Here is a 27836-nt window from a genome sequence, read left to right on the forward strand (position 1 = left end):
CAACGTGACGAGCTTCAAACAGGGACAATAATTGTGATCCTATTTTACAGTCCACCAAGATCTTTATCAAGCATACGCATTATACCAAGCTCAGCAGGAAAAACTTGAAGAAATTCCTGAACCCGCCAACACCAGTCTTCTTCCCAGTACTCAAAGATCAACGGCGCCGAAGCACAAAAGAAGTCCCAGTACTCCGGAAACCAACCAGAATTCACCCAGTCAACAAGCACAACATCGAATGACCGCTCTCCTTTGTCGTTCTTTCTGCTCGGAATCTCGTTGACCATGATGTTCTTCCGCTGAACATCTCCATGTGTCAACCTTGGCCGGTGACCTTTCAGTACCTGAGCCAAGTACTTCTCGTAATAGCGAACCTTGTAGTCCGGCCTTCTATTGCGCTTAGTGAACGCTCGAAAGTTATCCACGAGCCCCTTAATAAACGCCTCTTCACCGTGATATGGTCCCAAGAGGATTTTGTCTCCCTTTTGGCTGAAGAATAGGTAGTGAGGCGGAGCTCCCCCATCTAGTGAACCAAAGAAGTCCCCAGCCTCAGAACTGAATGGGCACTGGACCTCTCGCATAATATCGAAGTTCTGCTTGAGTTTGGAGACGATGTCGTCTTTCTCGGACTCCGTCAACGAGTCCCAAATTGTGTCAAGCTGAACTCCGGGAGCGCGCTGCATGATCATAAAGACTTGATCGCAATGATACTCCTCGTCCCATTCTTTGTACATTGCATAGAGTCGGGGTGCTGAGACTTCGGGAACGTGACGCTCAAGGTAGATCAGTGCTTGGCCTTCCCAGGTCTTAGTCCCACCGAATTTGACCACGATCTCATCGTTTATGGCGACGACTTTTGAGGATCTATCCCAGAGAACGTTGGGGCAGTTGAGGATCTCTTCCGTCGTTGGTAATGGGGGAAGAGGGAGGGTATCAGATTTGTAGGGAACAGAGACTGGTTCCCATTTAGACATTGTGCCAGCGGCAGTGTCTGTATAGAGCGCTGGGTGCAATTCAGGAAGTTAAAACAGACCTGTGAAGGGATGGGCGCTTTGGTAGGAAGTAGGTAGGAAGGAAGAGGGGCTAAGTACTCGACGCTGCAGATGGCTTGTCGGGTCACATGATTGTCCTTTATCCCAACTGCAGACTCATTCGAACGGCAAGTCGATTGAACTCATGGTAAGGATAATCAATTTGCATTACCGGTGTAACTTCTTTTATGGAGTATTTAGCAATTGTGGTGGAATTTCCTGCCATTTCAAAGTCCTATGATTCACTAAGTTGCAGGATGATTGATCCGAGTCAATATCTTTGTGTCTGCACCTTCAAAAACTCACGCAGTCGTTCTTCCTTCTTCCAACGAGTCTCTTCCGATATCGAAGTCCCATAGGCTTCGTCTGTTTGCTGAACCACTTTCTCTTTCACCTCTGCAACGCTCACTTGCCCCAAGCCATCCCATACTTCTTGCATTGTCCCACCCAGCTTATCCAGAAAAGCTCCAATGCCACCTTCACCTCCACCCTGCTGGTAGCTCTCAAAAACACCATTTCCTGCCCATCTCGGCCCTAGGCTGGCCATGAGGATGGTATCGAGGTCTTTGGCCGTCACAACGTCTTCTTGCACCAGATGACAAGCTTCTCTAAGCAACGCGAAGGCCAGTCTATTCCCCACGAACCCTGGGATTTCCTTTCGAATGACCACGGGGCGATGTCTAGACCCGGGAATGGAGAAATACTCGCGCGCAAACTCCACTCGCTCTGGGGACGTTTCGGGCGCTGGCACAATCTCAAGCAACGGCATGATATGTGGGGGGTTGAATGGATGCACCACAAGCAAACGGGTCTTGTCTTGCAATTGTTGCTGCTGCGCACTCGCTGCTATGCCTGATGTACTTGTCCAGAAATGTGCTGAGGCTGGTGCTAAAGACTCGACTCTTTTCCAGATCGACCGTTTGAAGTCGAGATTCTCTGGACCTTGTTCCTGGACTATGGTGGCGGATGCACATGCCGTCGCTAGCGATGAGTGGATGTTAAGGCGGCCAGACGAGACCAGGGAAGCCACTTCGCCTGGATGTGAACCGGTCTCAGAGTTAGGGCTAGCTAGGAAGCTCGGAAGCGTCTTCACAAGATAGTCTTCAAAATCAGGGCGTGTGTCAAATACGTCGACTATGGTATTGTCACGAGAGAGATGGAGAGCAGCCATGGACATGCCAATGGTGCCTAGTCCGATCAGAGTGATCCGGTGGGTGGTAGTCGACATGATCTTTGTATAGTATAGCATTCATAGAACGTCGGATCCAATATCGAGAGAATTGAGTAGCACTTTAAATAGCTCTTCTGGCACTCCGTAATATGTTAGGAGTTCTGATTATCTGAGCAGGTTCAACGGGAGATATACTAAGATCCCAGCAGAATCGGACATTGTCCAGACTAGTTGGAAGCCGAGGCAATACCAAAAAAAACAAATGTTCAAGATACCATTCCGCGCTGATACCTAAGTGAATTTAACACTAAACACCTTTTCGAATTGCTAATTGAGCGAATAGTCCTCCTGGGCCGCTGGGCGGCAAGATGAAGGTGCTTGACCTCCAAGCACTCTGTGACGAGGACAAGTGAAAATGGCGCTAACCCCGAAGGAGTTATACCGGTCCCGCCCCGCCCGGGCTCCAGCTCCAGCTCCGCGCAACGCGATGAGACGCGCAAAGAAAGAGAGCTTCGATGAAACGCATCTCTCCATCTTACCTCACTCCGCCATCTACACCATCATCCGGACCGAGAGATATCATAATGTCGACAGAAGACGAATGTACACTTTCCCAAATTTCCAACCCGTCAATGATTGCTCTCCAAGCTGACTCGAACACTACCCAGGGTCTTGCGACGCCAACGACGCCGTTCAAATCACCATTGTTCAACCCGATCAGCAAAAGCCCAAGACACTCTCGACCTTTCATCCCCAATTCACATATCCGATCTTCGGCGAAGATGAGCGCATCTTCGGCTACAAGGGATTAATTATCCGGCTGCGATTTGCCGCGCATAATCTTCGTCCTCATCTCCATGTTTCGCACGATGAGAAGTTCACGGCTGTGGAAGATGCCGAGCCTACTGATGTTACCGGGGCATTGAAGGATTTCCTCCCTGAAGGTGAGAACGCTCTTTATGTATATATGCGACTCCTACATTAGGCGATTCCTAACGCGCGCTTTAATATAGAGGCCTTATCTTCACTATCCGAGTTCGAAAGCGCCGTCCAGGAGGAAGACGAAAAGGATTTTGTGCCACCGGGCGAGCTCGCGCATAGCTATTCTGTTCGCGGACGAGACTACGAGATCTGGGCCGCGTCCCTTGCGGATCCTCAAGTGCAGCTGTTGCTGAACCGGTTTCAGATTATGGTATCATTTTTCATCGAGGCTGGAACACCTCTCACAACAGATGACCCTGAATGGACACTGGATCGGTGGACAGTTTACTTTGTGTAGGGTACCCGAATTGACAAACTAAAAAAGTGTGCGAGCTAACAAATACCAGATATGAGAAGGTCGAGCCTCCCACTCCGAAAGGGTCATCGTACTCCATAGTCGGTTACGCCACCACCTATCGATGGTGGTTTTACAAGAGAGATCGTTCCGAGCAGCCTACTACTAAAGACTGGCCGTTTCCTGCAGCCGAGCCAGTTCGACCACGGGAGTTGCCGTCAAGACTCCGAATTGCTCAATTTCTGATCCTTCCCCCACATCAAGGAACCGGACACGGCGTGAATCTTTACAATACCATTCACAAGGCATGCCTCGACGATTCAACAATCGCGGAACTGACCGTCGAGGACCCGAACGAATCCTTCGACGTGCTCCGGGATTCGGCCGACTACCAGATTCTGCGCCCTGAGTTGCTCAAAAATAACATCAACATCAACCCTGACCCATGGGGCGAGGCCTCTAAAAAGACAAAGCGTGTCCCTACATTATCCCTCCTTCCTCTCAAAACCCTCAGCGACATCCGCACAGCTTTCAAGATAGAACCAACCCAGTTCGCGCATATTCAGGAAATGTTTCTGCTCAGCCAGATTCCGCTCAAAAATCGTCGAAAGGGCGGGGCGAATATGGCACGACTTCTCGTCAAGAAACATAGAGATGACGACCCGAATAACCGGCGGTACTATTGGTGGCGCATGCTTACGAAACAACGCCTCTACAAGCGCTCTCGGGATGTGCTGATCCAGCTGAAGATGAGCGAGCGTCATACAGCCCTCGAAGATACCGTCACAAATGTGGAGGATGGATACGAGCAGCTTTTCGGGTTCTTCGACGAACGAGAGGAGCGCCTCAAAGCCCAACAAGAAGAAGCCGAAGCGTCAAACAACAGAGAGCAGCGAACAAAGCGAAAATTCACCGTGGAGGATGAAGATGATGAGGAAGACGAGTCTGCGGCTGCAAAACGACCAAAGGTATAGAAGCGCTTTGGGTCCATTCTCGACTGACACGACGATTTTTATTTGACCAACTCAAAGTCCTGAGTCTGATCGGACCTGTTGTGTAAAAATATCAATACTTGCGATAACCCTAAGTCGAACGTAAATTGAACTCTTGAATAGTACTTTCGAATAAACCTCATGAGACGCAAAAGCCAGCTGACAGTGTGGATTGAGAAGCTGATTATCACCAAAGCAACGAGTGTAATAACTAACTTTCTTAGACCACATTGATGAGACAAGAAGAGACTGTTCACATACCGGTATAGATCGGAGTGCGGGGTTTCTGATCTTCCGACAACCCGCCGATGTCACAGCTCCAAGGTTGCTGAATCTCGCTCTTATTCCGTGGAAGTATCTCACTTTGATTCGCTCAATAGCTATCTACACCTGACCGCCACTAGTATTATCGCTTGAACTGGTGATCTAACGACGGTAACTCCATTCCTCAGAAACCACGCCAATTCCTCTTCGCATCGCACACTCCGCACTCACCTACAGCCATAATGGTAACCACCCATCCTAGGCGCAGACTCAAAATATTCGGATTCTAGCTAACGTCCGTGGCTGTAGCTCCCTCTCGGTCTCTTGACGGCCGCCCAAGGTCACCCCATGCTCGTCGAGCTCAAGAACGGCGAGACCCTGAACGGACACCTTGCCAACTGCGATAACTGGATGAACTTAATACTGCGGGAGGTCGTTCAAACAAGCCCCGAGGGCGATCGCTTTTTCAAACTCCCCGAAGTTTACGTCCGCGGAAACAACGTACGTTATGCGCCCCCGTGTAGCAGCGTCCGACTAACCAGGATTCTCTCTAGATCAAATACCTACGGATCCCGGAAGAGATCATCGAGATGGTCAAGGAACAGCAGCAGAACCAACCTCAAAATCGCAACCGCGGGCCTCGTGAGGGTGGACGGGGAGACCGAGGAGGCCGTGGTGGTCGGGGCCGTGGACGCGGGCGCGGTCGGGGTGGAAACTAAGGTCACAAGTTGACATGGAACATGGACGATGAGCGGAGAGTGAGACAGTGCAATGATAGATACCCCGGAGATTATGCAGGTAGCAGCGGATGATGGAACCGTTGACCAGTTGGGTTCATGAGCATGGCCTGGCGTATCGGGTTGTTTTTTTGATGGGAGCTTGCCGCGTAACTTTATTGCTATCATCATCAATTTATGATCCACGTGAAATGAAGCAGATATCAGTTATGCAGTTCCGCATTCGTAGGTACTCCGTAGTCTTCTAAGTAGTAAATGCGCTGGAAGTAAGCCTCAATGTCACGTGAGACCGCGATCGTTTTTCGAGCCCTGGAGTCCCAACATTCTCTCTTGTAGCTGCTATGCAGTCATAATGTCTCGCAAGAGACTCAGTACGGCTCAATTACAACATTATCTCTGCCCAATACTCCGGACAAATACGTCGAAGCGCCTTTTCAACACCCTTCCATCGCGACGGCCCCGATGTCCTTCGCTGGTTCCGCTACATACGATAGCGCGATGTCTCCAGGAACGCAACAGCACCACTTCTGCCAGACACTCGGATGAGAGAATCGATCAAGATAAAGACGCCAGTGGGGGACTTGTTAACGAACCGGCAAAGTATCATGGGGAAAACAAGACGAAAAATGGTGGAAAACATGCATACCGGGGCGTACGAGTTGGAAGAAGACCGCCTCCAAATGCGCCAGACAGCATGAAAGTTCTTCCAACGAACGAGGTAGAGGACAAGCTTACCAAAATAGCCGAGGTTACCGCGAAACTGCAGAATGCGATGCAGCCATTATATGTCTTGTTACGGGATCGTGGAATCAAACCAGATGTTCGACATTATAAGGCGATTATACATTCAAATTCGGACCCTGAGCATGGATCATCAATTACGGTGCGGAGCTTACTTGCGGAGATGGAAGAGCACAATGTTCCGCTTGATGCTAGCCCACTACGCGCAGCGCTGCTGGTACGTCAATTCTTGGCCTTGTCCCGAGTGTAGGCTGACGCTTCATCCTCAAGGCACTCGCTGTTCATCCCGACTTCATCCTGCGGCAGGACGTGCTACGGATGCTGCGGAGCCGATGGATTACCCTTAGCGAGGATGATTGGCATCACGTTGTGGCGGGCTTGATTAGGGAGCACCAATTCGAGCTAGCCCTGGACCATCTCGCGCACATGGGGAGGAAACACATCGTCGTCAAAGACTGGCTACACAGTCTTTTGGTATACAATCTCCTTGAATTCAACGAGTTCGATCTGGTTCGTGAGCTGATGGAGGCTCGTCTGAACCAAGGGCACGGTATGAAGACAGAGTTTTGGAATAACGTCCTTCACGCAGCAAGCAGAGCTCGCCATCATGGCTTAACATCCTTTATCTGGTGGAAGATTGTGGAACTGAAGAATTCTCACCCGGAACGCATCGTTTGTGAGAGGGTTCTTGAGGTTGCAGCGCGCAATAAGGATACGCGGCTCCAGGCCGCTGTAGAGGCAATACTAAGGCACAATGGCGCGAAGCCTCGATATAAAGATTATCTGGGCTTGACGAGAGGGCACCTTGAAGACGGTGATCTGTTTGCCGCACTTGACGTATGCATCGGGATTGACCGACATGTGCGAATGAGGTGTTATCGTTACATCCGTGCCTATTGCTTGACGCATGAGGTACATCCATTGAAGATTTGGAATCGTCTCAAAGACTTGAAGGAGTTAGGACACACAATACCATCTGAATCTGCTATGCTCGTTGTTGATCTGTGTGAGAAGGCCGCGGCCAGGGACCCGTTCATTGTTGATGACGGAGTCAGGATTTACAAGGAGCTTTACGCACTTTGCGGCAAAAATCCCTCATTGGGAGTCTTCAACTCCTTGCTTGGCATGAGCCGAACCGGCCGCAATGCCCAGGCAGCCGCATTCTTTGTGAAGGAGATGGCAAAACTGGGTGTGGCCCCGACCGGAGAGACGTTTGAGCACCTGATCTTTCTCTGTGTGAAGACCGGCAACTTTCAATCCGCCTATCTCTACGCCAATGATCTATCCAAACGCGGGTTCAAGGTAAGAAACCAAACACGCAAGGATATGATCCGTCTATGTGAGGAATCAAAGAACCGCGATGAGTGGGCTGCTAAGATGTGTGAGGAGAACAAGCGTCAGTTCTATAGCCTAACAGATAAACAAAGGGAGAAGCACAAGAGGGACAGGGATAAATACAAGGCAAGAAGAAGGGAGAAGAGAAGAGCACAGAGCATTGCGGAGGCGAAAGAAGAGGAGGGCTGGGAAGACTACGAGCCCAGTCTCACTACCCCAGAGGATCTGGAGGCCAAGTCTGAGAAGCTCAATACGGCCACTGCGGAGGCCAAGGATGGCAGTGAGACTGAGAGGCAGTCATGATGTTTCGCACCGCTATTGTACATTATTCAGACACAAAGATTCAGGATATAGGATATTAGATGTCTCCAGCCTGAATCCCGGACCCCAATCCGGCGAGCTAAGGAAAACGGGCCGCACTAATGCTGATCGCAATGATACCCCGTGCTGTTTTGAATCTTCATTGTTCGACACAATCCTATTATATCCCATTGTTTGTCCATCAACATTGTTTTATCAAACTTTGAGTTGCCTGACTCGAGTAACTACCCGACTCCAGTTTCTGAGACCGTGGACGCACCAAGTCAAGACAAGTGCACAGCTGAAGCATTTAATCTCGGCCAGGGTCGCTGCAGGTCCCACTGGTGAACCGGCCAGGAACTGAGGAACCACCGAGGCAACAGTAGTGCAAACCGGTTTGGCAGTCCACATCCATGTCGCAGCGTCAGACAGCGGCCAGTTTCGCGTCACAACCATCTTATCGGGTGGGCTGGGAGCCGTTCGGCAGGGCATGCCATTCGACTGTTCTCCTGTTGTGTAAGCTTAGAAGTTAGAACCCCTGGGGATCTGCAGTTCAGACGCCGCCAAGCGATCTTCCATTTATAGTCGTTGCATCCCAATTGTCTCAACTTTTCGCTACCATACCACTCTATATCGCTCACTGCTTTCCTCTTATAATCCCCTTCCTTCCTACTTCTAGAGTAAAACTTTGTACAACATTCCCCCCAAAAACCATTCATCTCTCTATACCCATTCCATAAACAGAACAAACAAACAAACAACCACCAAAATGCATCTCACATCAACCCTCACAACCCTCTCCCTCGCCCTCCTCTCCCTCGCATCAACAACCACGGCCAAAATCCCGCAATCCGCCTACCGCATGCCCCAGCGCGAGCGCACCGCCGACCCCACAAACCCAGCATTGACATGGCACGTCTCGCACTTTGCCCTGGGCTGCTCGCCCGGCGGCTGCGTCTACAGCTTCAACATCCTCGGCCACGCCTCGCAAAACACACCGGGCTTTAACACGACGTGCAACGGCACCAGCACGCAGGACGACTATGCCCCCTGCAAGGACGCCGGCATCCTTGCGCAGATTGAACCCGCCACCTACCCTAACTGGACTGTCTCCGTGGAGCACCAGTGGCGCGAGGGCATGTTTGAGGAGTTCTATGCGTTCGGCGAGAAGAATGTCAGTGTTGCTAGCAACTCGACGGGGACGTTTACGATTCCCGTGGGGAGTGTTTACGGGGTTGCTTAGGTGGTTTTAACCTTTGGAGCTGAAGCTGGATGGGTGTATACGCTGAACCCCGTATGCGTATTCGGGCTCGGATCCTGGATGGATCTGATTATTGAATGATTGGGATATCGACGGTTTTTACTGCGGGCTGTCTTAGTATGTTTTTGCGCTAAGCATCTGCGATGCTATTGTTATTGTTTAATGTAATGTCTTCAATTATTGAATGTGGCATTTATTCCAAATCAACTCAGCTGTACTCTGCCCTAGATCTTATTCTTCAAGCAGGCAGTGTCTACAATGGATCCGATTCGGCAGGCAATGAGGCTATACAAGGGCAAACAAGACGCCTCGATGACATCAGCGTCTTGGCGCCCGTTGACCGTCGAACGCGTCTTTCGACGTATCACATAAAATAACTTGCTCCATCCATACACATTGCCTCTGAATATTTATCCTTCACTGCCAGTCAAGCCCTTTCCCTTGCAGTAAATCTGGTGTTTGTCCGGCACAAGTTGCAACTTACAACTCATGGTATGCGGCCCCATTCCACCTCAACCCAAACCCACCCCAGCCTCTGCTAGCAGCGCCCAGACTAACCTGCACACTTGGCTTTCGCCCAACGCAGGCCTCGATCCTGCGACAAATCGTCGCTGGGCCTCGTTTACAACACGCTGAAACAGGTCTCGACCTTTGCTATGTCGCCGATAACAGTGAGACCACCCACCCTGGGCAGTCCCATCCCCTTGCCCTATCCGACTTTTGGCTCGAGTTTATCACTGTTATCTAACCTTATTTTTACTTTGACATATAGTAATCGCAACTTCCGGCCCGTCAACAAACTACCCCAAAATTGCATACCGCACACCGCTGAAACAGCTCGTCAATTTCCTCGATAATAAACATGGTGCCGATTGGTGTATTTGGGAGTTTCGCGCCGAGGGCACAGGCTACCCCGATTCGGAGGTATATGGGCGAATCCACCACTTTCCATTCCCGGACCACCATCCGCCGCCTTTTGCGCTGATTCCGAAAGTTGTGGCTAGTATGCGGAACTGGTTGCAGCGGTTGGATGGGTCTGAGGCGGAGGGGCAGGAGAACAAGAAGAAAGATGAAAAGCAGAGGCAACGAATTGCAGTCGTGCATTGTAAGGCTGGTAAGGGACGTAGCGGGACAATGGCCTGCTCGTACCTAATTAGTCAGGAGGGGTGGAAGATGGAGGATGCGCTGCAGCGTTTCACGGAGCGCCGGATGAGGGTCGGCTTTGGGTCTGGCGTCAGTATACCCAGTCAGCTGCGGTGGGTGCGGTATGTGAATCGATGGACGAACGAGATGGGAAAGAGGTACGTGGAGCGGCCGGTTGAGATCCTCGAGATCCATGTCCGGGGGTTGCGGGATGGCGTCAAGGTTGCGGTCGAGGGATACGTGGAGAATGGGCAAAAGATCAAGCAGTTCCATATGTTCCACAAGGATGAGCGAACTTTCATGTCGAGTGATACTTCGCAGTCGCAGTCGCAGTTGCAGTTGTCCAATAATACCAGCGACGACGAAAACAATGGCAACAGCAGCAGCAGCAACGACAACCTCAAGAAGCCCGGTCCCATACAGAAACTCAAGGCAACCAAGACCTCTCACTCAAGCATCCAAGGACAAGGGCAAGAACCCATATCCGCCACCGAATCTGATTCCTCCCTCTTCCCATCTACCACGCCCGCCTCCACCTCAAGCCCTACAACACCCACAACAACAAATACCTCTCAACCGCCTCAGAAACACACTCACGCCGTCCTCCTCAGACCCTCGTCACCCTTACTTCTACCTTCTCCTGACATAAACATCGACTTCGAGCGCCGCAGCAAAGCTGCCTCCTACACAGGGCTGGCAATGGTCACCTCCATCGCCCACGTGTGGTTTAACCCGTACTTCGAAGGTGGCGATCAGTACGATTCTGGCGTCTTCGAGATTGAGTGGGACGCTATGGACGGTATAAAGGGCACGTCCAGAAAGGGAATCAAGGCGCTTGATCGGCTGAAGGTTGTTTGGCGGTATGCGGATGATAGTACAACAGAAGTTAAGGATGCGCACGCAAAGACGAGGCCCGTTTCCAGGGGTGTGGTGACGGAACCGAAGCCTGGTGAGCCGATTCCGGAAACGGTAGTCAAGGATTGGAGGTTGAAGGATAAGAACAAAGGGGACGGGAACGATACGGAAGAGGACAAGGTCGATAGTAGCGCAGATGAGGGAAGCGTTGGGAGCGTTGGAACTGCGCAGAAGAGGGAGAATGTCCCTTTGCGAGAGGGAGACGAGGAAGAGAAGGATGATGATGCGAAAGAAAAAGGCAAAAATGACAGTGGTGAGTCGAAGTAGTGTATAGTGCTACTTCTGTATAAATACCCAGCCTGAGTACCAATGTACTATATACCTATTCAGCAGTCTGGCCATAACAATGATTTATAGCATCTTTATGAGAGCAATTATGGTTATGCACTCAGTTTCTCTGAATATATATTCTAGTATGTGACATATTAAATAGGCAACAAATGCTTTCTATTCTATCATACATTGTACATCGTGTATCCCGTACAAATATATTCAAAACCGCTAATCATGCAGCAGAAACAAAAGAAAACAAGGCCAAAGTCCCGTTGGTTCGTCGGTTCGTTGACCAAGGGTATGACAAGTAGTAGCCCTAACCTAACTCTAACTCAGCCTCAGCCCCTCCTTATGCGGCTCAAGCTTCCTCTCCTCCCTCTCAAGCCGATCCTTCTTCTTACGCTCATAGACAGCCCTGACAACACGCTTAACCTGCTGCTCGCCCTGCGCAAAGTTCGCCTTTGCCAGACCCACAACGGCATCAATCTGCTCGGGCGTGTAGACGAAGTTCCAGGTTGACAGGAAGTCGTCGACGTCTGGGTTGATTGTAGCAGGGTGCGGGGAGAATGGTTGTTCGGGGTCAACTGTGTCGTGGGACTTTGAGGTGTTTTGTGAGCCGCTGGGTTTGTCGGATGGGGAGGGTTGTGTGAGGGAGGTTGAGGGGGGGAGGTCGGGGGCTGAGGGGTTGGGGAGGAGCGGGAAGTACACGACTGCGATGCCGGCGTCGGGCCGCATGAGGTGGAAGTCTGATTCGGAGTGGTTTGGGTCGGTGTGGGATTGGCGGGGGTCGAAGAGGCGTTTTGAGGGCGGGGGTTCCTGTTCCGAGAGGCGTTCTTGCTTCGTTCCGACCCAGACGTTGCAGTAGTCTAGGTCTGTGTCTGTGGGGGGCGGTTGAGAGTCTGGGGCTTGGTTGGTGGTGGTGGGAGATGAGTTGGAGGAGTCCTGGGCCGCTGTGATTTTCTTGTTGAGCGCTTCTTCAGACATGTTCTCTGGTTCCCGTAGGCTCTGTTCTGTTTCTCTGAGAGTGTCGGCTGCTCGGGGCCAGCCGGCTCCAACTGGCCAGCCTTTGATACCTCGTTGGCGGGCGTAGCCGTCCACGACAGATAGCCAGTTCTCTTGCTTGATGTCGGCTGAGTTGTCGAAGGCGATGATGATATCCACATCGCGGCCAGGTCGGAGTAATGGGTATATCGGAAGGTTGTTGCTCATTCCTGCATCCATAAGTCGCAGGTGCTGGCTTTGGAAGATGGACTCCGGACAGGATGGAGGTAGCTGGTCCTTCATTCCTAACACGTAGTTCGGTATCGTTGCCGGGTCGATGGGATGTACTCGGATGAGATCTTTCGACTTTCCTTGAATTAGAGAATCAATTCCTCCGAATCCGGTGATGCCTTTGACAAGTGGACGGATCTCTTTGTAATAATGCGAGAGTGTCGCGCAGAATGCGCTGCCCCATACGCCCATCAAGCTGCCAACATGGAGTTCAGGCATGGGTGTCGTTCCAGCAGGTACATCATTCTTTCCGTCCCTAAAATGTCTTCCAAGTGCCCAAGTAGGTATTCCCGCGTTGAGTTCCTCGCAAAAAAATTCATATGGGGTGAACTCAAACCACTGAAACCAGGATTCACTCTGCGACTCTCTGATAAGGTCTTCGGGCATTGGCTTCTCGTTCTTTTCTGCCTTCTCCTCCAAGACTGGAATTTCATGGCGAACGGCGGTATAAATTGGAAGCGGGTGAGCTCCATCAGCAATGTTGCGGTTCTGATTTGATAGCTTGAGGTCAAAGTCCGAGGATCCAAGCTCGCCTTTGGGTACGAGCAAGCGTGCCGCCAGCAGCATGCCGTAGATATCGACCAGACCAAAGTCCGCGCCAGGATCGCCCTTCAGCTTCTGGACCAGACCGCTAAGGAGGTACTTGTTGGTCGGCGCATGCGTAAGCAGTTTGAGTGCCGCCGGTGGAAATGCCATGTGCACTCCTAGTCGGTTCTTTAGATGGGCCACGAGTTTGGTAAAGTTGCATCCGGTAATAGAAGAATGATAGAGAACCTGTAACCAACAACTGCCGCTAACACCAGCAGTGTAAGTCACACAGTCCCAGAGACCAGCCTCTTGCGTAGCCAGGTACGAGCCAGTACCAGCGACAAGCGCACGTAGACCACCTCCTGAGCCACACATGGAGATGATCGGGACATCATCTGGATGTATATCTTCCTCGGGAATATTCAAGTAGGCAGACAGCGCTTTTACGGCATGTTTCTGGCGCTTCTGTCTGAACTCCAGCTCATCGTTGCACAGGCTATCGCTAACGCGCACCGTGGCCTTTCGGAGTATCTCTGGGTTCAAGTCTGGATCTTGAGCCTCCCTCCATATCTGGTCTGCTAGAGAGCCGGGGGCCATGGAAAGCTCGCGCTGCAGCTTCTGCACTGTGTCTGGGAGAAGCCTGGTCCAATCGGGGGTTATGTAATGCTTGATATGCTCGAGCTCTATCCACTCAGGCGAACCAACAGACTGCTTGACGCCTTCAAATCTCTGCATCATATGTGACCATATCGACGAGGAGTCTTCACTGCTACTGTGGAAGTGCCCCTCGACATGATTAGAGTCGTTCCGGTCGGCCTTGTCATTTCCAGTTGGGTGACGGGACTGTCCGCGGATGGATTGCGTCGAGGTGGTCGAGTACGGTGATGTGGGCTCGGGTAGTAGGAATAACTGCGACTTGTTGCGCGCAGCCTCGATTGACCAGAGAACACGGCCGCCCACATAGATCAGGGCGGCCGGAGGAGCAAAACGAAGACAGAATGCCCTCGCAGCGCCCATGTTGCGAAGGGCACTACGCCTGGCATGAGGATGGGGAGGAGACATGGAGGATGCATTGGGGCATTGGGGGGAATTTATGTCGGATTCATGTCACTTTTCCTTGGCACGGATCCCAGTCGGACTCGGCCAGGCCCTGTTCAATAATGTCGATCTCCAGGGACGCTGCGTCGCATGAGGATGACGTCATCCACGGTCGTTGACGATTCGGACATGGGCCACATGGCCCCTTGGATCATCGTCGGGCCGTGGCCATCAGTCGAGCTCTTGGCTGCTGCTCCGACCAGGGTCCAGCAGCTACCATCACTTTTACGGGGTGTTTCGCATGGCCCATCGATAATCTTACCCACTTTATTTCATGAGGAACTGAGTTACCGGCTAGGGCCCAGGGGCCTCGTTCCTTGCTTCATTGCTATTCCCCGCATTTACTGTTTCGGGCATGGTCTTTATCTCTACACGCATCGACTATGGTCGCGCCGAGGAATACGGCGTTTGCCGAGGACAGCGCTGAGGTGGAAGTGTTGTATGCAAACTTGGAGAAACTCAAGCTGCTCACAAAGAAGATTCAAGGATCACTTGTACGCCTCGAAACCGGCGGAAATGTCGTGAAGCATGCTATCGGCCCCATATATAGCAACACACAATCGCTTCAGATTACCAACAGCAATATCGACAGGGTAGTTGAAGCGATTGAGCGACTGCGACAGCCTCTAGATGCGAAGAACCGAGAAGAGGGCATCATTCGGGCCGGGTGAGTTCCCATGCGTCCCATAGTCTGTATACGCTTCTAACCCCTGGTCGGAATGAACAGTCCACAGATGGACGATCTTTCACAGTACCTGGCGGCAATGAGGCGCGTGGACAATGCGTTAGTAGACCTCACGTCAACAAATTTGAAATCGAACCAGAAGGCCATCAGCGAATTCACATCTCTCTTGGGCATTGGTAATTCAAAGTTGCAAGACCTGCTGCGGCTCAAACTAGGCGAGCATGTCAGCCCTATTGAGCCACTACACTACCTGACTAAGGGTAATACTCTGCATCTCGCTTACTAGGATGGCAACTTACTTCTCTGCCCCGAATAGACCTTCCGTTCCCTTCGATCCCGAAGGACAAGATAGCCGAAATCGCGCCTATCTGTGTTGCGATAAGCTCAGCAGCAATCCATACCCCGCATCGTGGTGAGGGTGGCAGCCCTGCCCTTAGGATCTACGCCGATGTTAGAGGACCATATATTACAACGAGCACACAAAACCTGGCCATTGCATCCCTCAACACGTTGAAGCGAAGAGCAGCAGATGAGTCGCCGTATAAGCAAGGCACTAATGGTATTGGGATCTATTCCAACGCTTTGGAGAATTTCATATACGCCGAATGGGACGCCATAAATCAAATCTTTACGGGAGACCACCGGGGCCTGGCTCTGCAAATGACCTGCCGCTCCGCGCTTGCCGAATACTCGAAGACTCTACGGGAGCTGAATGAGTACATTCGCTCGAACCTCCTCACGGACTGCTTCTTGGCGTTTGAAATCATTGACATCGTCACAGCCAAGTCTTACAATATAGAACTAAAGACGGGTGAACTTAAGAGTCTATTCCTAGAGGCTCTGAGGCCTGTCCGGGAAACGGCCAAATCTTCTCTTGCAGAAATTTTGGAGGAGACAAAGCGCAGTGCTTTGGCTATTCCTATGCTCCCGCCAAATGGCGCTCCCACGCCTCTTGTGGACAAGGTTATGCATTCCCTCATTGAGCTGACTGGTTACCAGAAGCCTCTGGCTTCTATTTTGACTTCTTTGGGAGACGGAAATTGGCGCTCAACATCCGCTTCAATGAACACTCCTTTGGATGTCAATCCAGACAGCGATGCTCTGTTCTCCCATTTCGTCCTTGATGTGATCGAGACTCTCCTGATCGCTCTGGAATCTCGGAGTCGGAACTTGCACCGAACAAAAGCTGTTCAGGGTGTTTTCCTCTCGAACGTTTTTTGTCTCGTGGACCGTGCTATTCGATCGAGCCCAGAGCTAGCGAAGCTTCTCGGTTCTCCAGACAGTATTTCCAGGATCGACACATTCCGCAAGCGTGCAACATCAACTTACCTAGATGCCTGGAAGGAGACGTCGCATTACCTGCTCGATGTTCAATACACGTCTGGCAGGGGCGGAAATCGGCCTCAGTCGAGCGGCGTCGTCGATTCTACCGCCATCGTCAAGTCCTTGTCGTCCCGCGACAAAGATGCTATTAAGGACAAGTTCAAGTCGTTCAATGCGAGCTTTGATGATCTCGTTGCACGTCATAAGTCCTTCCATATGGAGCGAGAAGTACGAAATGTGCTTGCTCGCGAAGTGCAGGCGGTGCTTGAGCCGCTATACTCTCGATTCTACGACCGTTATCATGAAATTGATAAAGGCCGCGGTAAATACACCAAGTATGACAAGGGCAGCCTGGCTGCACAGCTCGCAGCCCTGCAGTAATATTTGATTGCTGATACAGTAGACATGGGAATTCTGTGTCTTAATTTAATCTATTCTTAACATTTCTATGTAAATAACAGCCCATATCCCGTTTACCAGGGAAATTTGCGAGTTTTCCTTTTCTAGAGCCGAACTGCAATAGTGCTTGGTAAAATGACTACTTAGCAATGTCAAGTTAAGACACTACGTTAACTCCGAGAGTCTATACTCCGTAAGCTGGGGTGGTTTAGTTTCGGGCGGTTCTGACCCCGTACTTCGAGGGCCGATTTCGGCTGTTCCTGGCGGGAGTGGGGTCGAAAAGAAGGGTCATGTGATGATAAGCGGCTCCGATAACGTGATTAGCATTGATAAGCCTTCGACCCCGCTACAAAATTTCGTCCGGGGGCGTCGACCGCACAGCTCAGATTCCAGCAGCCATCTCAGCCCCTTTCTCATACCGCAGCCTCTCAGTTTCCTCGAGACCGTTCCAATTGCTGTCTGACACCATGTCCTCCAGCAATGATGTGTACCAGACGCCTCTCAACTCGCGCTATGCGAGTAAGTCCCTCATGACTCAATCATGCTTTCGCTTTATGGTCGGAGACTAACAGCTATCTCGGCATATAGGTGATGAGATGAAGTATCTTTTCTCTCCCAGGAACCGGTTCTCTACATGGAGACAGTTGTGGCTGTGGCTTGCGGAGGCCGAGAAAGGTGCCTCATCCTGCCTTACCCGCCAGCCCCACGGAGGACCGATGTACTGACAGGTGCAGAGCTTGGCTTGCCCATTACCGATGAGGCTATTGAGCAGATGCGGAAACACACCACTATCAAGGACGAAGAATTCAAGGTTGCTGCTGAGGAGGAGAAGCGCCGGAGACACGATGTTATGGCCCACGTCCACGCATACGGTCAGGTTGCCCCTGCAGCTGCTGGAATCATCCACTGGGGTGCCACCTCTTGCTACTGCACCGACAATGCCGACTTGATCTTCCTGCGTGACGGCCTCGACATCCTAATTCCCAAGTTGGCGGTTGTCATTGACAAGCTGTCTGCTTTTGCCAAGCAGTACAAGGACCTGCCCTGCCTGGGTTTCACCCACGGACAGCCTGCGCAGCTCGTCACGGTCGGAAAGAGGGCTTGTTTGTGGATTCAGGACTTGCTGATGGATTTGAGGAACCTCGAGCGGGCGCGTGATGATCTGCGTTTCCGAGGTGTCAAGGGTACAACTGGTACCCAGGCTTCGTTCCTCCAGATCTTCAACGGAGACCACGCCAAGGTCGAGCGGCTGGATGAGCTCGTCACCGAGAAGGCCGGATTTGAATCTGCTTTCATCATCTCCAGTCAAACATACTCTCGCAAGATTGATGTTGACGTAGCTAATGCACTGGGCTCCTTCGGGTCCACCTGCGAGCGCATCGGTATTGACATCCGCCACTTAGCTATGCTCAAGGAAGTTGAGGAGCCCTTTGAAAAGGACCAGATTGGCAGCAGTGCTATGGTGGGTTATCCGTGCGTCACGTAATGATGATTTGCTCTGACTAGGGTATGCAGGCTTACAAGCGCAACCCTATGCGGTCTGAGCGTCTGTGCTCTCTGGGCAGGCACCTCCAGAATCTCCCCAAGGACGCCCTGGACACCTACTCCGCTCAGTGGTTCGAACGTTCATTGGTAAGATATTCCGTCCCCATTTGTCTGGCCCGCTTCGGCAACTAATAATTGGACAGGATGACAGCGCTATCCGCCGCATCAGTATTCCTGAGCTTTACCTCTGCGCTGACGCGTGCCTTATCCTTCTCAGTAAGTCCAAATGGTCTAGATCTACGTATAATTCTGTCGGCTTACCGCCATTCAGACAACGTCACCTCTGGATTCGTCGTGTACCCTGAAGTCATCAAGCGTCGTGTTAACGATGAGCTTCCATTTATGGCAACGTACGTTTCCACCTTTCCCCAGTCTGTATCACCTTCAAGCTAACCCTGCATCTAGTGAGAACGTAGGCATCCTATCCTTCTATTCTAATCCGACCCCGAAACTAATAATACATATCTAGGTCATCATGGCCTGTGTCAAGAAGGGTCTTTCCCGCCAGGACGCCCACGAGGAGATCCGTACGTCCCCACTTTTCATACTTTCCAGACATTTCCTAACTTGAAATCAGGCGTTCTCTCCCACCAAGCCTCCGACAACGTGAAGAAGCACGGCAAGAACAACGACCTCCTTGACCGCATTCGCCGCACCGAGTTCTTCGCCCCTATCCTCGGCGAGCTCGACGCTCTTCTCGACCCCAGCACCTTTGTTGGCCGCGCTCCCCAGCAGGTTGAGAAGTTCACCTCGACCGAGGTCAAGAAGGCTCTACAGCCTTACGAGACTCATCTCGCTACTGCTGAGACCTCTGCTCTCCACGTTTAGATGGAGCGTATATCGAGTACTCGGCAGTCGAGCAGGTCTTGTCTGACGTGGTGTAAGGGACGATCGGCTAAGCTGCCTACGCCATCTTGCATGCATCCGACTGCCTCACGTCACCACGATCGTTTGAATAGATTTTGGACGATTTTGCTTTAGCGACGCAGAACATCAGAAGTCAAAAGTTAGAGGGGAAGCAAAGAGTCTGTTCCAGCGCGGCCACTCCTTGTCTGTCACTCCGTTAAAAGCTAGAAGGACATATTGATGTATATATAATAGTAACATAACGAATTCACGGTACAAAACGATTTCTATCCTGGGGGTATGAGCACCTTTCCAAGCCTGTACATAGTTATCTTCCTGTTCCACCCGATTATATATTAATCCCTCCAACCACCAAAAGTCGGTCAACAATATAAAACACAGGATCTGCAACGAAGTCTGCGTGTAGAGGCTGAACTTAAATGAAGCCAAGGACGAAGGATTCAAAGAATCGGCAGGCCGCAAAATAAGGAAAAGCAAAAGAAAACAAGGCAGTGAGGCACTGTCGGTAGGTACATGGTAAAGTCTAAGATGAAAAGAAAAGAAAATAGATTGCAGAGATAAAAAGGAAAAAACAATGAAAATGTCCGAAATACTATACCTTCATCATCATCGTCCATCATATAGCCCAGTGACCCAGCGATCATTATACCCATGTTAAACTGTTCTGTTTCCGTCATACACCATCAACACACCTCCCACACGCAAGGAGTATAGCCCAACTAAACTAAAGCGACGCTAACCAATTAAAGGTCTGTAAGGGGTCAGTGTCCGTCGGTCAGAAGAGATGCGGTGTAATATGCGGTGCAACGTGTCGAATAACGGATCTGGGTCGTACTCACCATCATCGCCTGGATAAGGGCCACCTCCTCGCCGTAGTGCAAGCCGTCCCAGCTCTCGGCCTGTAATGTCGCGTTATACATGGCCAGAACGTCGATGCCCTTGGCTTGCGCGACCTGCGCCGTATCTTGGGTGTATTGCCAACTGCTTGCGTGGACGTTGTCGCCGGGAGGCTTTTGGTGGCCTGGTGCTGTTGGGCCGACCCAGAGGAACGGTGTGCTGCGGGCGCTGGTTTTGGCGAGCGTGAGCCATTCGTCTATGCTGCTTTTGGCGGTGGGGAGGGAGTAGGAGGTTGAGAGGGAGAGGCTCTGGATTACGGCGATGGGCTTCTTTTGGTCCGAGTCTGAGTCGGAGGGGCGGGTGAGGAGGGTTTTAAAGGCGTTGTGGTCACGGCTTGAGGCGGGTGAGCCGGTGATTGGGAGGAACATGTGTGGTGTTTCTTGATCAGTTGGTCAGTCTGTTATCCTCGGATATGTGGTTCCCGGCAAACTTACTGGTTGGGCAGATGTATGGGGTCTGGGTTCTGCTCTCTCTGGAGTATAGTTCCTCGCTTGAGGTAATTCGCGCAGAAGAGCAGGCCGGGTTCGTGAATTGGGAGTCGCATCCACATATTGCTTGCAGGGTGGTACTCATTTCCCACCCTTTCAAAGATCCTTGTTGGAGATCCTGGCGAAGAAGGATGTTGAACCCGGCGTAGGCGTCGGCTAAGGAGTCATCACCGACAAAGAGCACACCATCAAAACGACCAAGAATTTCGCAAATCTCAGCGGCGGTATACCAGTGATAGAAGCAGCCTTTGGACCAAATCAGTAACCAAGGCCACCGTTTCATAAAACTTGAAGTCCACTCACCTTGGGATGTATACGGGGCCCCAAATCCATGACGCCCGCCATTGCTCATCGAGTTGAGCAACGATCCACGGGACTGGCAATACAACTCGTTCAACGCAGAATAGTCACCGGAAGGGGGTAGATATAAAGCGTGAGAGGAGATGCCGCACTCTTCACGGCCCACGTACTGAGCTAACAGACTGTAAGCAGAATTCAATAAGCATCGTCCATCATCCAGTGCGATGTACCCAGGCCAGAGTATAAAAACTTACTCATCCCCGGCATTCGCCATGACAGCCGGGTTTGAGGAATAGGAGAATGGGAGATAGAAGATATCCCGAATGAGCCAGACGATATAGAGCACCCCCAGCACCCAGAGGGATGCCATGAGCTTGTAGGTGGACGATCGCCAGGTGACCCTGCGAACGAGCCTCCGCCCACCAGGCCCTTCGATCGGCCCACGCCGTTGAGGAAACGAATGAATCTGTTGCATGCCGGAGAATGGATAGGCAACGGCTTCGTTGACAGATGGTGAAGCCAAAGAATCACTGTTGGAGGCACGGCGACGTGACATCTTATATTTTATACATCGGCTGTTTAAGCAGAAAGTACAGGCGAATGCTCATTTGCGAGTCGAAGGCGTGGAATCCTTGTCCATAGGCAGCCTGGCCCTTTTTAGCGCACGAGAGGTGACACCAGGAAAAAGAAAAACGTTAGGGAAAAAATAAACAAGAAAAATGGAATTAGGGCCGAGCAGAATAATAAATCGGTCCACCAACACTGCAGAAAAATAAACGGATCATCTCAAGCGTTGAAGCGGATGGGTCGCCATTAAGAGCTGCTGGCTGACGAGCGAGCGCAGAGGCCAAAGAGGGGCCCGGCCTTCTATCGTGCGTTCTGTTGTATTTCCTCTTTGGGAGCCTTTCGTACTTCTTCACCTCACCTCGTCTCAACATCTCCTTTCAGCCCTAACCATCTCAACTATCGATTTTTTGTGTTTGTTCTTCTTCCTGAACTTTTCTTGACCAGAGGCTCATCCTCTACCAGTCTAGGCGGTCCGCTGCCGCGCCCGCCAGAATCCACCGCCAGAACTGCCACCGAGGCCTCCAGGGGGCGAACTCATGGAAATGGAGTATGGAGTCAATTCGAGCCGCTCCTACCTGCTTTAGCCTCTGGAGTGACGGCACGAGGGCGAAACGGGCAATCTGGAATCTGCGGATCCTTCCTGTGAGCGTTAATTGACACTGCAGAAGTGAGTGTTGACCCCGGAGAATCTCGCTACAATGCGCGGCATAATAAGAATAGATTGGATCTTCAAGCCAAAAGTACTGATTGTGATGAAATGGCAGCGCCAAAGTACAAGAAACTGATTGACATCGCGGCGCCGCATGCTTGCATCATAATCTATTCCACTCGCTTACGGAGTATGCTGCAGGAGCATGGAGCACTTGACAACAATACGACCCGATCCACCTTGTTCGACCGAAGGCCCTGATTTCAACCATATGAATGACTTCACCTTGTTCTTCAGAGCGACTCTCTTCTGCGCCGTCGTCGAATTGCGCTCCCCGTTCCTCCCGAGATCCAAAAAACGGCGCGGCCTTGGGGAAAACTTAAACACAAGACGACCGAGAAGGAGATGAATAAATGGCAGCATGCATTCCTGATGGTCTAGACACTCCGCCACGGTGATTTGATAGCCAGTGAGATAGTGTACCGGAGTTTCGCAGTCGCAAACTCTTTTTTGGTTGGCTGGGTCGACAGATGTCAAACAATGAAGAGACTCCACTGCTTCTCCGTCTGGCGGCGCGTCGCGACTCGCAGCCTCGCAGCCTCGCACGAGGCGGATGAGGTGGGAAATTAACACACGGTTGCGACGGCGTCTTTAGAACTCCGCTCAATTGGCTTTTGGGAAGCACCTCAACCAGAAAGGAAATCGAGTTAAATTGCGATTGATGCCTACCTTCCCCAAGCGGCTTCCTCTCTTGCCCTCCACCTTTGCGCCTAACCTCTTCCTCTCGGTCTTTCAGAGAACTGGACGGTGGAGAGCCTCGAGAAAGCTGGCCATGTTGATGGCAAGATAACAGACAAGGGGCGACACGTGCGAGGAATGCGAAATACGGGAGTGCAGGGATGAGCCTTTGGTGCCGGTGACGAGCGAGCCGGAGCGACAAGTAAGACCCTCGTTCCTTGGGCCGTGCCTGCACTTCACAGTTGTGAGACTGTCCGCGCGTTATTATCGAGCCTAAATATATGGCCTTTCCTCAGAACGGGACCAACCGCAGGGGTTTGCGGCCCGCATTGTGCCTTGAACTGACCATTGGATACGCCATTTATTAATCTCTCTATTTGCAACGGCTTATCAACTTACGATCTAGTACTATCACCTTACGATCACCGTGGCTACTTCGAGTATGTCGTGCATGAGACTCCACAACGGTGGTATCTGCCCCCGGAGCTCCGTCATCTCCGTGAAATCATTGATGCTGTTCTAGAAAGACTTGCGCAAAGCAATATGCTGAGAGCCTAAGATGTCCTGAGGGCTTTAGGATATTATATTTGACACGCCAATACCCGAACTAAACGGAATCGCGGTCCTTGTGCAATGTGATCAGTACATATATCAAACTCGGCTGCCCGCTGGGGTTGTTTCGGCAACTAACTACTATAGGAAAACCAGGGTGTTCTCCATGCGGCCTTGTCTGAAGGATGCGGACGAACTGATCAGTTGGTCTAGTGAACTTATTTCTAAGGCCAGTCTCGTGATCAAGGGTTTGAGCGTCACATGAGGGCTGACTCAGACATGCTGCAAAAACAAGAATGGCATACATAAAACATGGGGTCGGATATTCACCGGCGAAGAATTGAACCATTTTTCGGGCGAAGGGGAGATCCGGAGGCAAGTTCACATTCCGCCGGCAATTCGACGTTCCCAAACCTGGACCGCCCGAAAGGTGGGGGGTAAGCCGCGGGTTGAAGATCCTCGGGACTACTATGTATATACTGAGCGCACAGGAGCAGTTGCCAGATGAGGCATCGTTGAGCTTGTGATGTTATGACTGTTTGTAGACTGTACCAACAGTAATCAGCAATAAAGTCAGCGAGTCTTCAGCAAGTCCTTGAGCGAGCGATCGTCTGATCCGCCAAGCAACGGGACCAACAGGATCACCCCCCACACGTGACCACCCCGGCCTGGCTCTCCGCAAGACCAAAAAGAGTCATTGCTGTCCAGCTTTACCAAATTCCATTAGCCTCGTCAATCCTCAGCCAGTGCCCAGGAGTGACTCTTCCCTCTGAAAGCCTGTCTCAACTTTGTTTTCATTCTCCCGGCGTTGACAGCATCCTTTTCTGCCATCATCGGCGCGCTGAGCTCCCACTCGTCTACTTCGGCGACAACCTCGGTAGTGGAAGGTCCAGAGCTCTCCGGGATCCGACCTTACGATCATCGACAGTCATCATCACCCACCGTCCTCTCCCCATATCTTCTCTCTTCGCATATTCTTTCAAAATCGTTATTTTTAACCAACATTTATCCATTCCAAGCCAGCTGGGATATTGAGTGTGACGGCGCTTTCGACATCATGTGGAAGCCGTCGGAGCGCCTGATGGACACCATCAGGCATTACGCCAGCTTCCCAGCAACTGGCGTTTCGCTCCGACAGATGGTTCAATTCGGAGACAGACCTTCAACTGGTGAGTCAGCTTCTTTCTCTTTCAAAAAATAATGCCCGTCTCCTTCTATTCCTTGCAATGGCTGATCTTGTGCCCTCCTTGTATCAATAGGGACCCTGTTTCGCGCTTCTCAATTTCTTTCAGAAGAACTCCCCATTCGTCTCGCGCACCGTGTCCAAGATCTTGGAGAACTCCCAGATGGGCTCAGTGAAATGCCCTCGATAAAAAAGGTTCAGGATTGGTACGCGCAGTCGTTCGAGGTATGACTCAACCAACCGTCCCCGCGCGATATCCATACTGACATATGCTCTAAAGGAAATCATCACTCTACCCCGACCAACCCTCACTCAAGAAGTCAAGGCCCGTCTGCTGCGCCCGAACAGAACGCTCACTGGTGGGTCGAAGATCCTCGCCGAAACCACCCAAAATCCCAGCATTCGCGAGGGGCAGTACCGTTCCGCCATGTCAAATGGTAACGGAAATGGCAAGGCCGCTGCTGCTCGGAGATATTTTGTCCCTTCGGATGACCAGGGAGACTGGCCTCCCGAGTTAAATGACTACAACGAACGGTTTGCGAAGACTCTACAACAAATCAAGCGGCGACACGATAGTGTTGTGACTACGGTGGCACAAGGCATTCTTGAATGGAAACGGAAGCGGCAGCGGCTACAAATCGACTCGACAATCCAGTCATTTCTCGATCGCTTCTACATGTCTCGGATAGGTATACGAATGCTTATTGGTCAACACATTGCTCTCACGGAACAAACGCACGTGCGCCATCCGCATTACGTTGGTATTATATGTACAAAAACAAATGTGCGCGAGGTGGCCCTCGAGGCAATCGAGAACGCGCGGTTTGTATGCGAGGATTACTACGGACTCTTTGACGCTCCCAAGGTGCAGCTTGTCTGCAAGGAGGATCTGAATTTTATGTATGTGCCGGGACACCTGTCTCACATGCTCTTTGAGACATTGAAGAACTCTCTTCGTGCTGTAGTCGAGAGGCATGGCGCGGACAAGGAAGCTTTCCCGGTCACCAAAGTTATTATCGCCGAAGGCAGAGAAGACATCACTATCAAAATCTCTGATGAAGGTGGTGGCATTCCGCGCTCCTCGATTCCTCTTGTCTGGACCTATATGTATACAACCGTGGAGCAAACCCCCAACCTCGACCCGGACTTTGACAAGAGCGACTTCAAAGCGCCCATGGCAGGATTTGGATATGGGCTGCCCATCAGTCGCTTGTATGCGCGGTACTTCGGTGGTGACTTGAAGCTGATCAGCATGGAAGGGTATGTATAGCTGAATCATGAAACATCGGCGTTGCGACTAATGTGATCCAGGTATGGCACTGACGTGTACCTCCACCTGAACCGCCTATCATCGAGTTCGGAACCCCTTCAATGACAATTACCAGTCATGAGGGATGGTCGCGTTCGGTTTTCTACTTCACACAGACTTCACCCCTTTTACTCGGAACCCGATCCAGCGCCATCCCAAGGATTGACGCCAATGAACATAGGAGCTATTCGCGCACGGATGCGCACCAGGGAAGTCTCTGAGCGTAAGCAGGTTGGAGATGCAGCCAGCTTGCTTAACGCGGAAAAATAAAAAAGGACTATTTTTGTCCGCCAAACCATACAAACAGCTGAGATTGCCCACCATGGCGCACTCGCTCGCTAAAATGCCCTGAAGGTCCAAGTTCCGCGACCTCCGGCACAGGACAGCAGAACCCTCGCCGCGACCGGCTGATGCAGGCCATCTCTTGAGTTCTCGGATTGGTATAGACGATACGTGAGAGTGTCGTTAGCCGTGATGGCTGCGCCGGGTCTCTTGACGTCATTCGGCAACGTCTTAGAACCGTTGGATACATTGGTTCTTTGCGCTCGCATTGTATATATGGCAGAGTGGCTTTATCGGCCCGAGGTCGTCTTTGCCTTTCTAATGACCCTCCCATCTTGATATCCTTCGTCCTTTATTCTAACTGTACATGTACGATAACTTCCTCCTGTTTGCTTTATCATGTGACGAGACGGCCGTGTACGAAGTATAAGAGCCTACATATGAGAAAGAGCAATATGAATGTCAAAACCACTGATCTTATATGCTCAGTTACTTATTAATACCATAATTAGAATGCTTCCATCATAAAGTCGTAAACTGCAGTCGTCACACATCATATAAACCAGACCCATAGCATCAGCAAGCTTGAAGCATCAGAACGAAGCCCCGGGGCCATAATCCTGCCTCTCCGCCCCGCTCCACCTCCGTCTTCTCTCCCTTGTTTGCTGCTGCTGCCGCCCGGACACCCTCCTATTCGCTCTACTTCTTTCCGGCGTGCCCCTCCCTTTCAGTTTCGCACTAGATACAGGCGACGATGACGCAGAAGGCGAAGACATTCCCATCGCGGACCCCGACGCTAGGTCCAGCTCCGGTTTATACCACCCCGAGTCATCACCCTCGCATACATCCACGATCCCGCGGGAGACAAGCATCGGCTCTGTGCTGAACGGTGACAGTGTAGACGAGGCCCGGCGCTGAACAGTAAATTGGTCGGCGCGGATAGAGGTTGCTGTTATTGGGTCTGAGGGGGAGATGAGCGTTGAGAGGAAGCGGCGGCGTGCTTGGGGGATGGTCTTGTTGAGGTCAGTAACATGAAACCAGCTAGGGGAGATGTAAAAAGGCTAACCTCCTGTGCGGCCAAGGCTTGGGTGGTGAGGAGCTCGCGGTCCGTCAGGACGCAGAGCGCGGCGTGTCGCTCCTCGCGTAGTCGGCTGCGCGTTCTCTTCTCCTGTTCGCTGGGGATTGTGTATGCGGATGCGGATGAGAAGGGGTTCGGTCGCGGTGTGGAGCTGGAGCTGACGCCGGGCCCGGGACCGGGGCCAGGGCCGGGGACTGGGACATGGGGTCTTCCTGTTAGGGCATTGACGTTATTATCAAGCGTCTCCAAATATGCGTCTTCCCACCTGAACGCATCAGGGGCAGACATACGGTTGTAGGCTGCCACTCCAGGGTGGGGTTCTTCCTCCTCTGATTCGGAGTCAATTATGATCGGATTCCGGCTCGGAGCCTGCGATTGGTTGTCGCGCCAGGGATTGGCAGTGGGGAGGTTGGAGAGATTGGGGTTGAACATGATGTTTGATGTATCGGGGCAGAGCTATCGAGCTAGATTAACTGCCATCCATGATGAAATTAAGATTGATTAAGATAAGAGCCTAAGGCAGGAAGGCCCACTTCCCCGCCTCACGTGACATTGAGGTATAGAACCGTCCCGCTACCGGACTTTTGGGTTCTATCTCCGACACCGCTTGGCGTTTGATTGCAACGACTGGGAGCAT

General features: G+C 51.6%; 12 protein-coding genes across 12 annotated transcripts; 7 read left to right on the forward strand and 5 right to left on the reverse strand.

Annotated features, from left to right (window-relative positions):
* Positions 1-44: 44 nt before the first annotated feature.
* Positions 45-974, reverse strand: DSM5745_02206 (uncharacterized protein; the record flags this gene model as incomplete). Its single annotated transcript, XM_026744222.1, has 1 exon — positions 45-974. The coding sequence occupies one exon, from the start codon at positions 972-974 to the stop codon at positions 45-47; it is 930 nt and encodes a 309-aa protein (XP_026607385.1).
* A 328-nt stretch (positions 975-1302) lies between these two features.
* Positions 1303-2259, reverse strand: DSM5745_02207 (uncharacterized protein; the record flags this gene model as incomplete). The annotated part of the gene is made up of 1 exon (XM_026744223.1): positions 1303-2259. The coding sequence occupies one exon, from the start codon at positions 2257-2259 to the stop codon at positions 1303-1305; it is 957 nt and encodes a 318-aa protein (XP_026607386.1).
* Positions 2260-2786: 527 nt separating this feature from the next.
* Positions 2787-5453, forward strand: DSM5745_02208 (Histone acetyltransferase type B catalytic subunit; the record flags this gene model as incomplete). The annotated part of the gene is made up of 6 exons (XM_026744224.1): positions 2787-2805; positions 2871-3146; positions 3216-3477; positions 3531-4446; positions 5044-5235; positions 5289-5453. The coding sequence occupies 6 exons, from the start codon at positions 2787-2789 to the stop codon at positions 5451-5453; spliced, it is 1830 nt and encodes a 609-aa protein (XP_026607387.1).
* Positions 5454-5823: 370 nt separating this feature from the next.
* Positions 5824-7850, forward strand: DSM5745_02209 (pentatricopeptide repeat protein; the record flags this gene model as incomplete). The annotated part of the gene is made up of 2 exons (XM_026744225.1): positions 5824-6429; positions 6483-7850. The coding sequence occupies 2 exons, from the start codon at positions 5824-5826 to the stop codon at positions 7848-7850; spliced, it is 1974 nt and encodes a 657-aa protein (XP_026607388.1).
* A 766-nt stretch (positions 7851-8616) lies between these two features.
* DSM5745_02210 (uncharacterized protein) lies at positions 8617-9090 on the forward strand (the record flags this gene model as incomplete). The annotated part of the gene is made up of 1 exon (XM_026744226.1): positions 8617-9090. One exon carries the CDS (start codon positions 8617-8619, stop codon positions 9088-9090), a length of 474 nt encoding a protein of 157 aa, XP_026607389.1.
* A 674-nt stretch (positions 9091-9764) lies between these two features.
* Positions 9765-11433, forward strand: DSM5745_02211 (putative phosphatidylinositol-3,4,5-trisphosphate 3-phosphatase; the record flags this gene model as incomplete). Its single annotated transcript, XM_026744227.1, has 2 exons — positions 9765-9837; positions 9881-11433. The coding sequence occupies 2 exons, from the start codon at positions 9765-9767 to the stop codon at positions 11431-11433; spliced, it is 1626 nt and encodes a 541-aa protein (XP_026607390.1).
* Positions 11434-11766: 333 nt separating this feature from the next.
* Positions 11767-14256, reverse strand: DSM5745_02212 (putative phospholipase A2 (PlaA); the record flags this gene model as incomplete). The annotated part of the gene is made up of 1 exon (XM_026744228.1): positions 11767-14256. The coding sequence occupies one exon, from the start codon at positions 14254-14256 to the stop codon at positions 11767-11769; it is 2490 nt and encodes an 829-aa protein (XP_026607391.1).
* A 464-nt stretch (positions 14257-14720) lies between these two features.
* Positions 14721-16726, forward strand: DSM5745_02213 (EXO70 family protein; the record flags this gene model as incomplete). Its single annotated transcript, XM_026744229.1, has 3 exons — positions 14721-15004; positions 15065-15282; positions 15339-16726. 3 exons carry the CDS (start codon positions 14721-14723, stop codon positions 16724-16726), a joined length of 1890 nt encoding a protein of 629 aa, XP_026607392.1.
* A 485-nt stretch (positions 16727-17211) lies between these two features.
* Positions 17212-19117, forward strand: ade13 (adenylosuccinase ADE13; the record flags this gene model as incomplete). Its single annotated transcript, XM_026744230.1, has 8 exons — positions 17212-17263; positions 17389-18206; positions 18260-18376; positions 18433-18505; positions 18561-18639; positions 18695-18701; positions 18759-18816; positions 18867-19117. 8 exons carry the CDS (start codon positions 17212-17214, stop codon positions 19115-19117), a joined length of 1455 nt encoding a protein of 484 aa, XP_026607393.1.
* A 763-nt stretch (positions 19118-19880) lies between these two features.
* Positions 19881-21397, reverse strand: DSM5745_02215 (uncharacterized protein; the record flags this gene model as incomplete). Its single annotated transcript, XM_026744231.1, has 5 exons — positions 19881-19907; positions 19996-20432; positions 20488-20787; positions 20845-21023; positions 21096-21397. The coding sequence occupies 5 exons, from the start codon at positions 21395-21397 to the stop codon at positions 19881-19883; spliced, it is 1245 nt and encodes a 414-aa protein (XP_026607394.1).
* Positions 21398-24404: 3007 nt separating this feature from the next.
* Positions 24405-25905, forward strand: DSM5745_02216 (PDK/BCKDK family protein kinase; the record flags this gene model as incomplete). The annotated part of the gene is made up of 4 exons (XM_026744232.1): positions 24405-24516; positions 24607-24755; positions 24811-25790; positions 25842-25905. 4 exons carry the CDS (start codon positions 24405-24407, stop codon positions 25903-25905), a joined length of 1305 nt encoding a protein of 434 aa, XP_026607395.1.
* An 809-nt stretch (positions 25906-26714) lies between these two features.
* Positions 26715-27631, reverse strand: DSM5745_02217 (uncharacterized protein; the record flags this gene model as incomplete). Its single annotated transcript, XM_026744233.1, has 2 exons — positions 26715-27134; positions 27188-27631. 2 exons carry the CDS (start codon positions 27629-27631, stop codon positions 26715-26717), a joined length of 864 nt encoding a protein of 287 aa, XP_026607396.1.
* Between the last annotated feature and the right edge of the window lie 205 nt (positions 27632-27836).

Source organism: Aspergillus mulundensis (genome assembly GCF_003369625.1).
Source record: "Aspergillus mulundensis strain DSM 5745 chromosome Unknown scaffold_1, whole genome shotgun sequence".
Taxonomy (NCBI): Eukaryota; Fungi; Ascomycota; class Eurotiomycetes; order Eurotiales; family Aspergillaceae; genus Aspergillus; species Aspergillus mulundensis.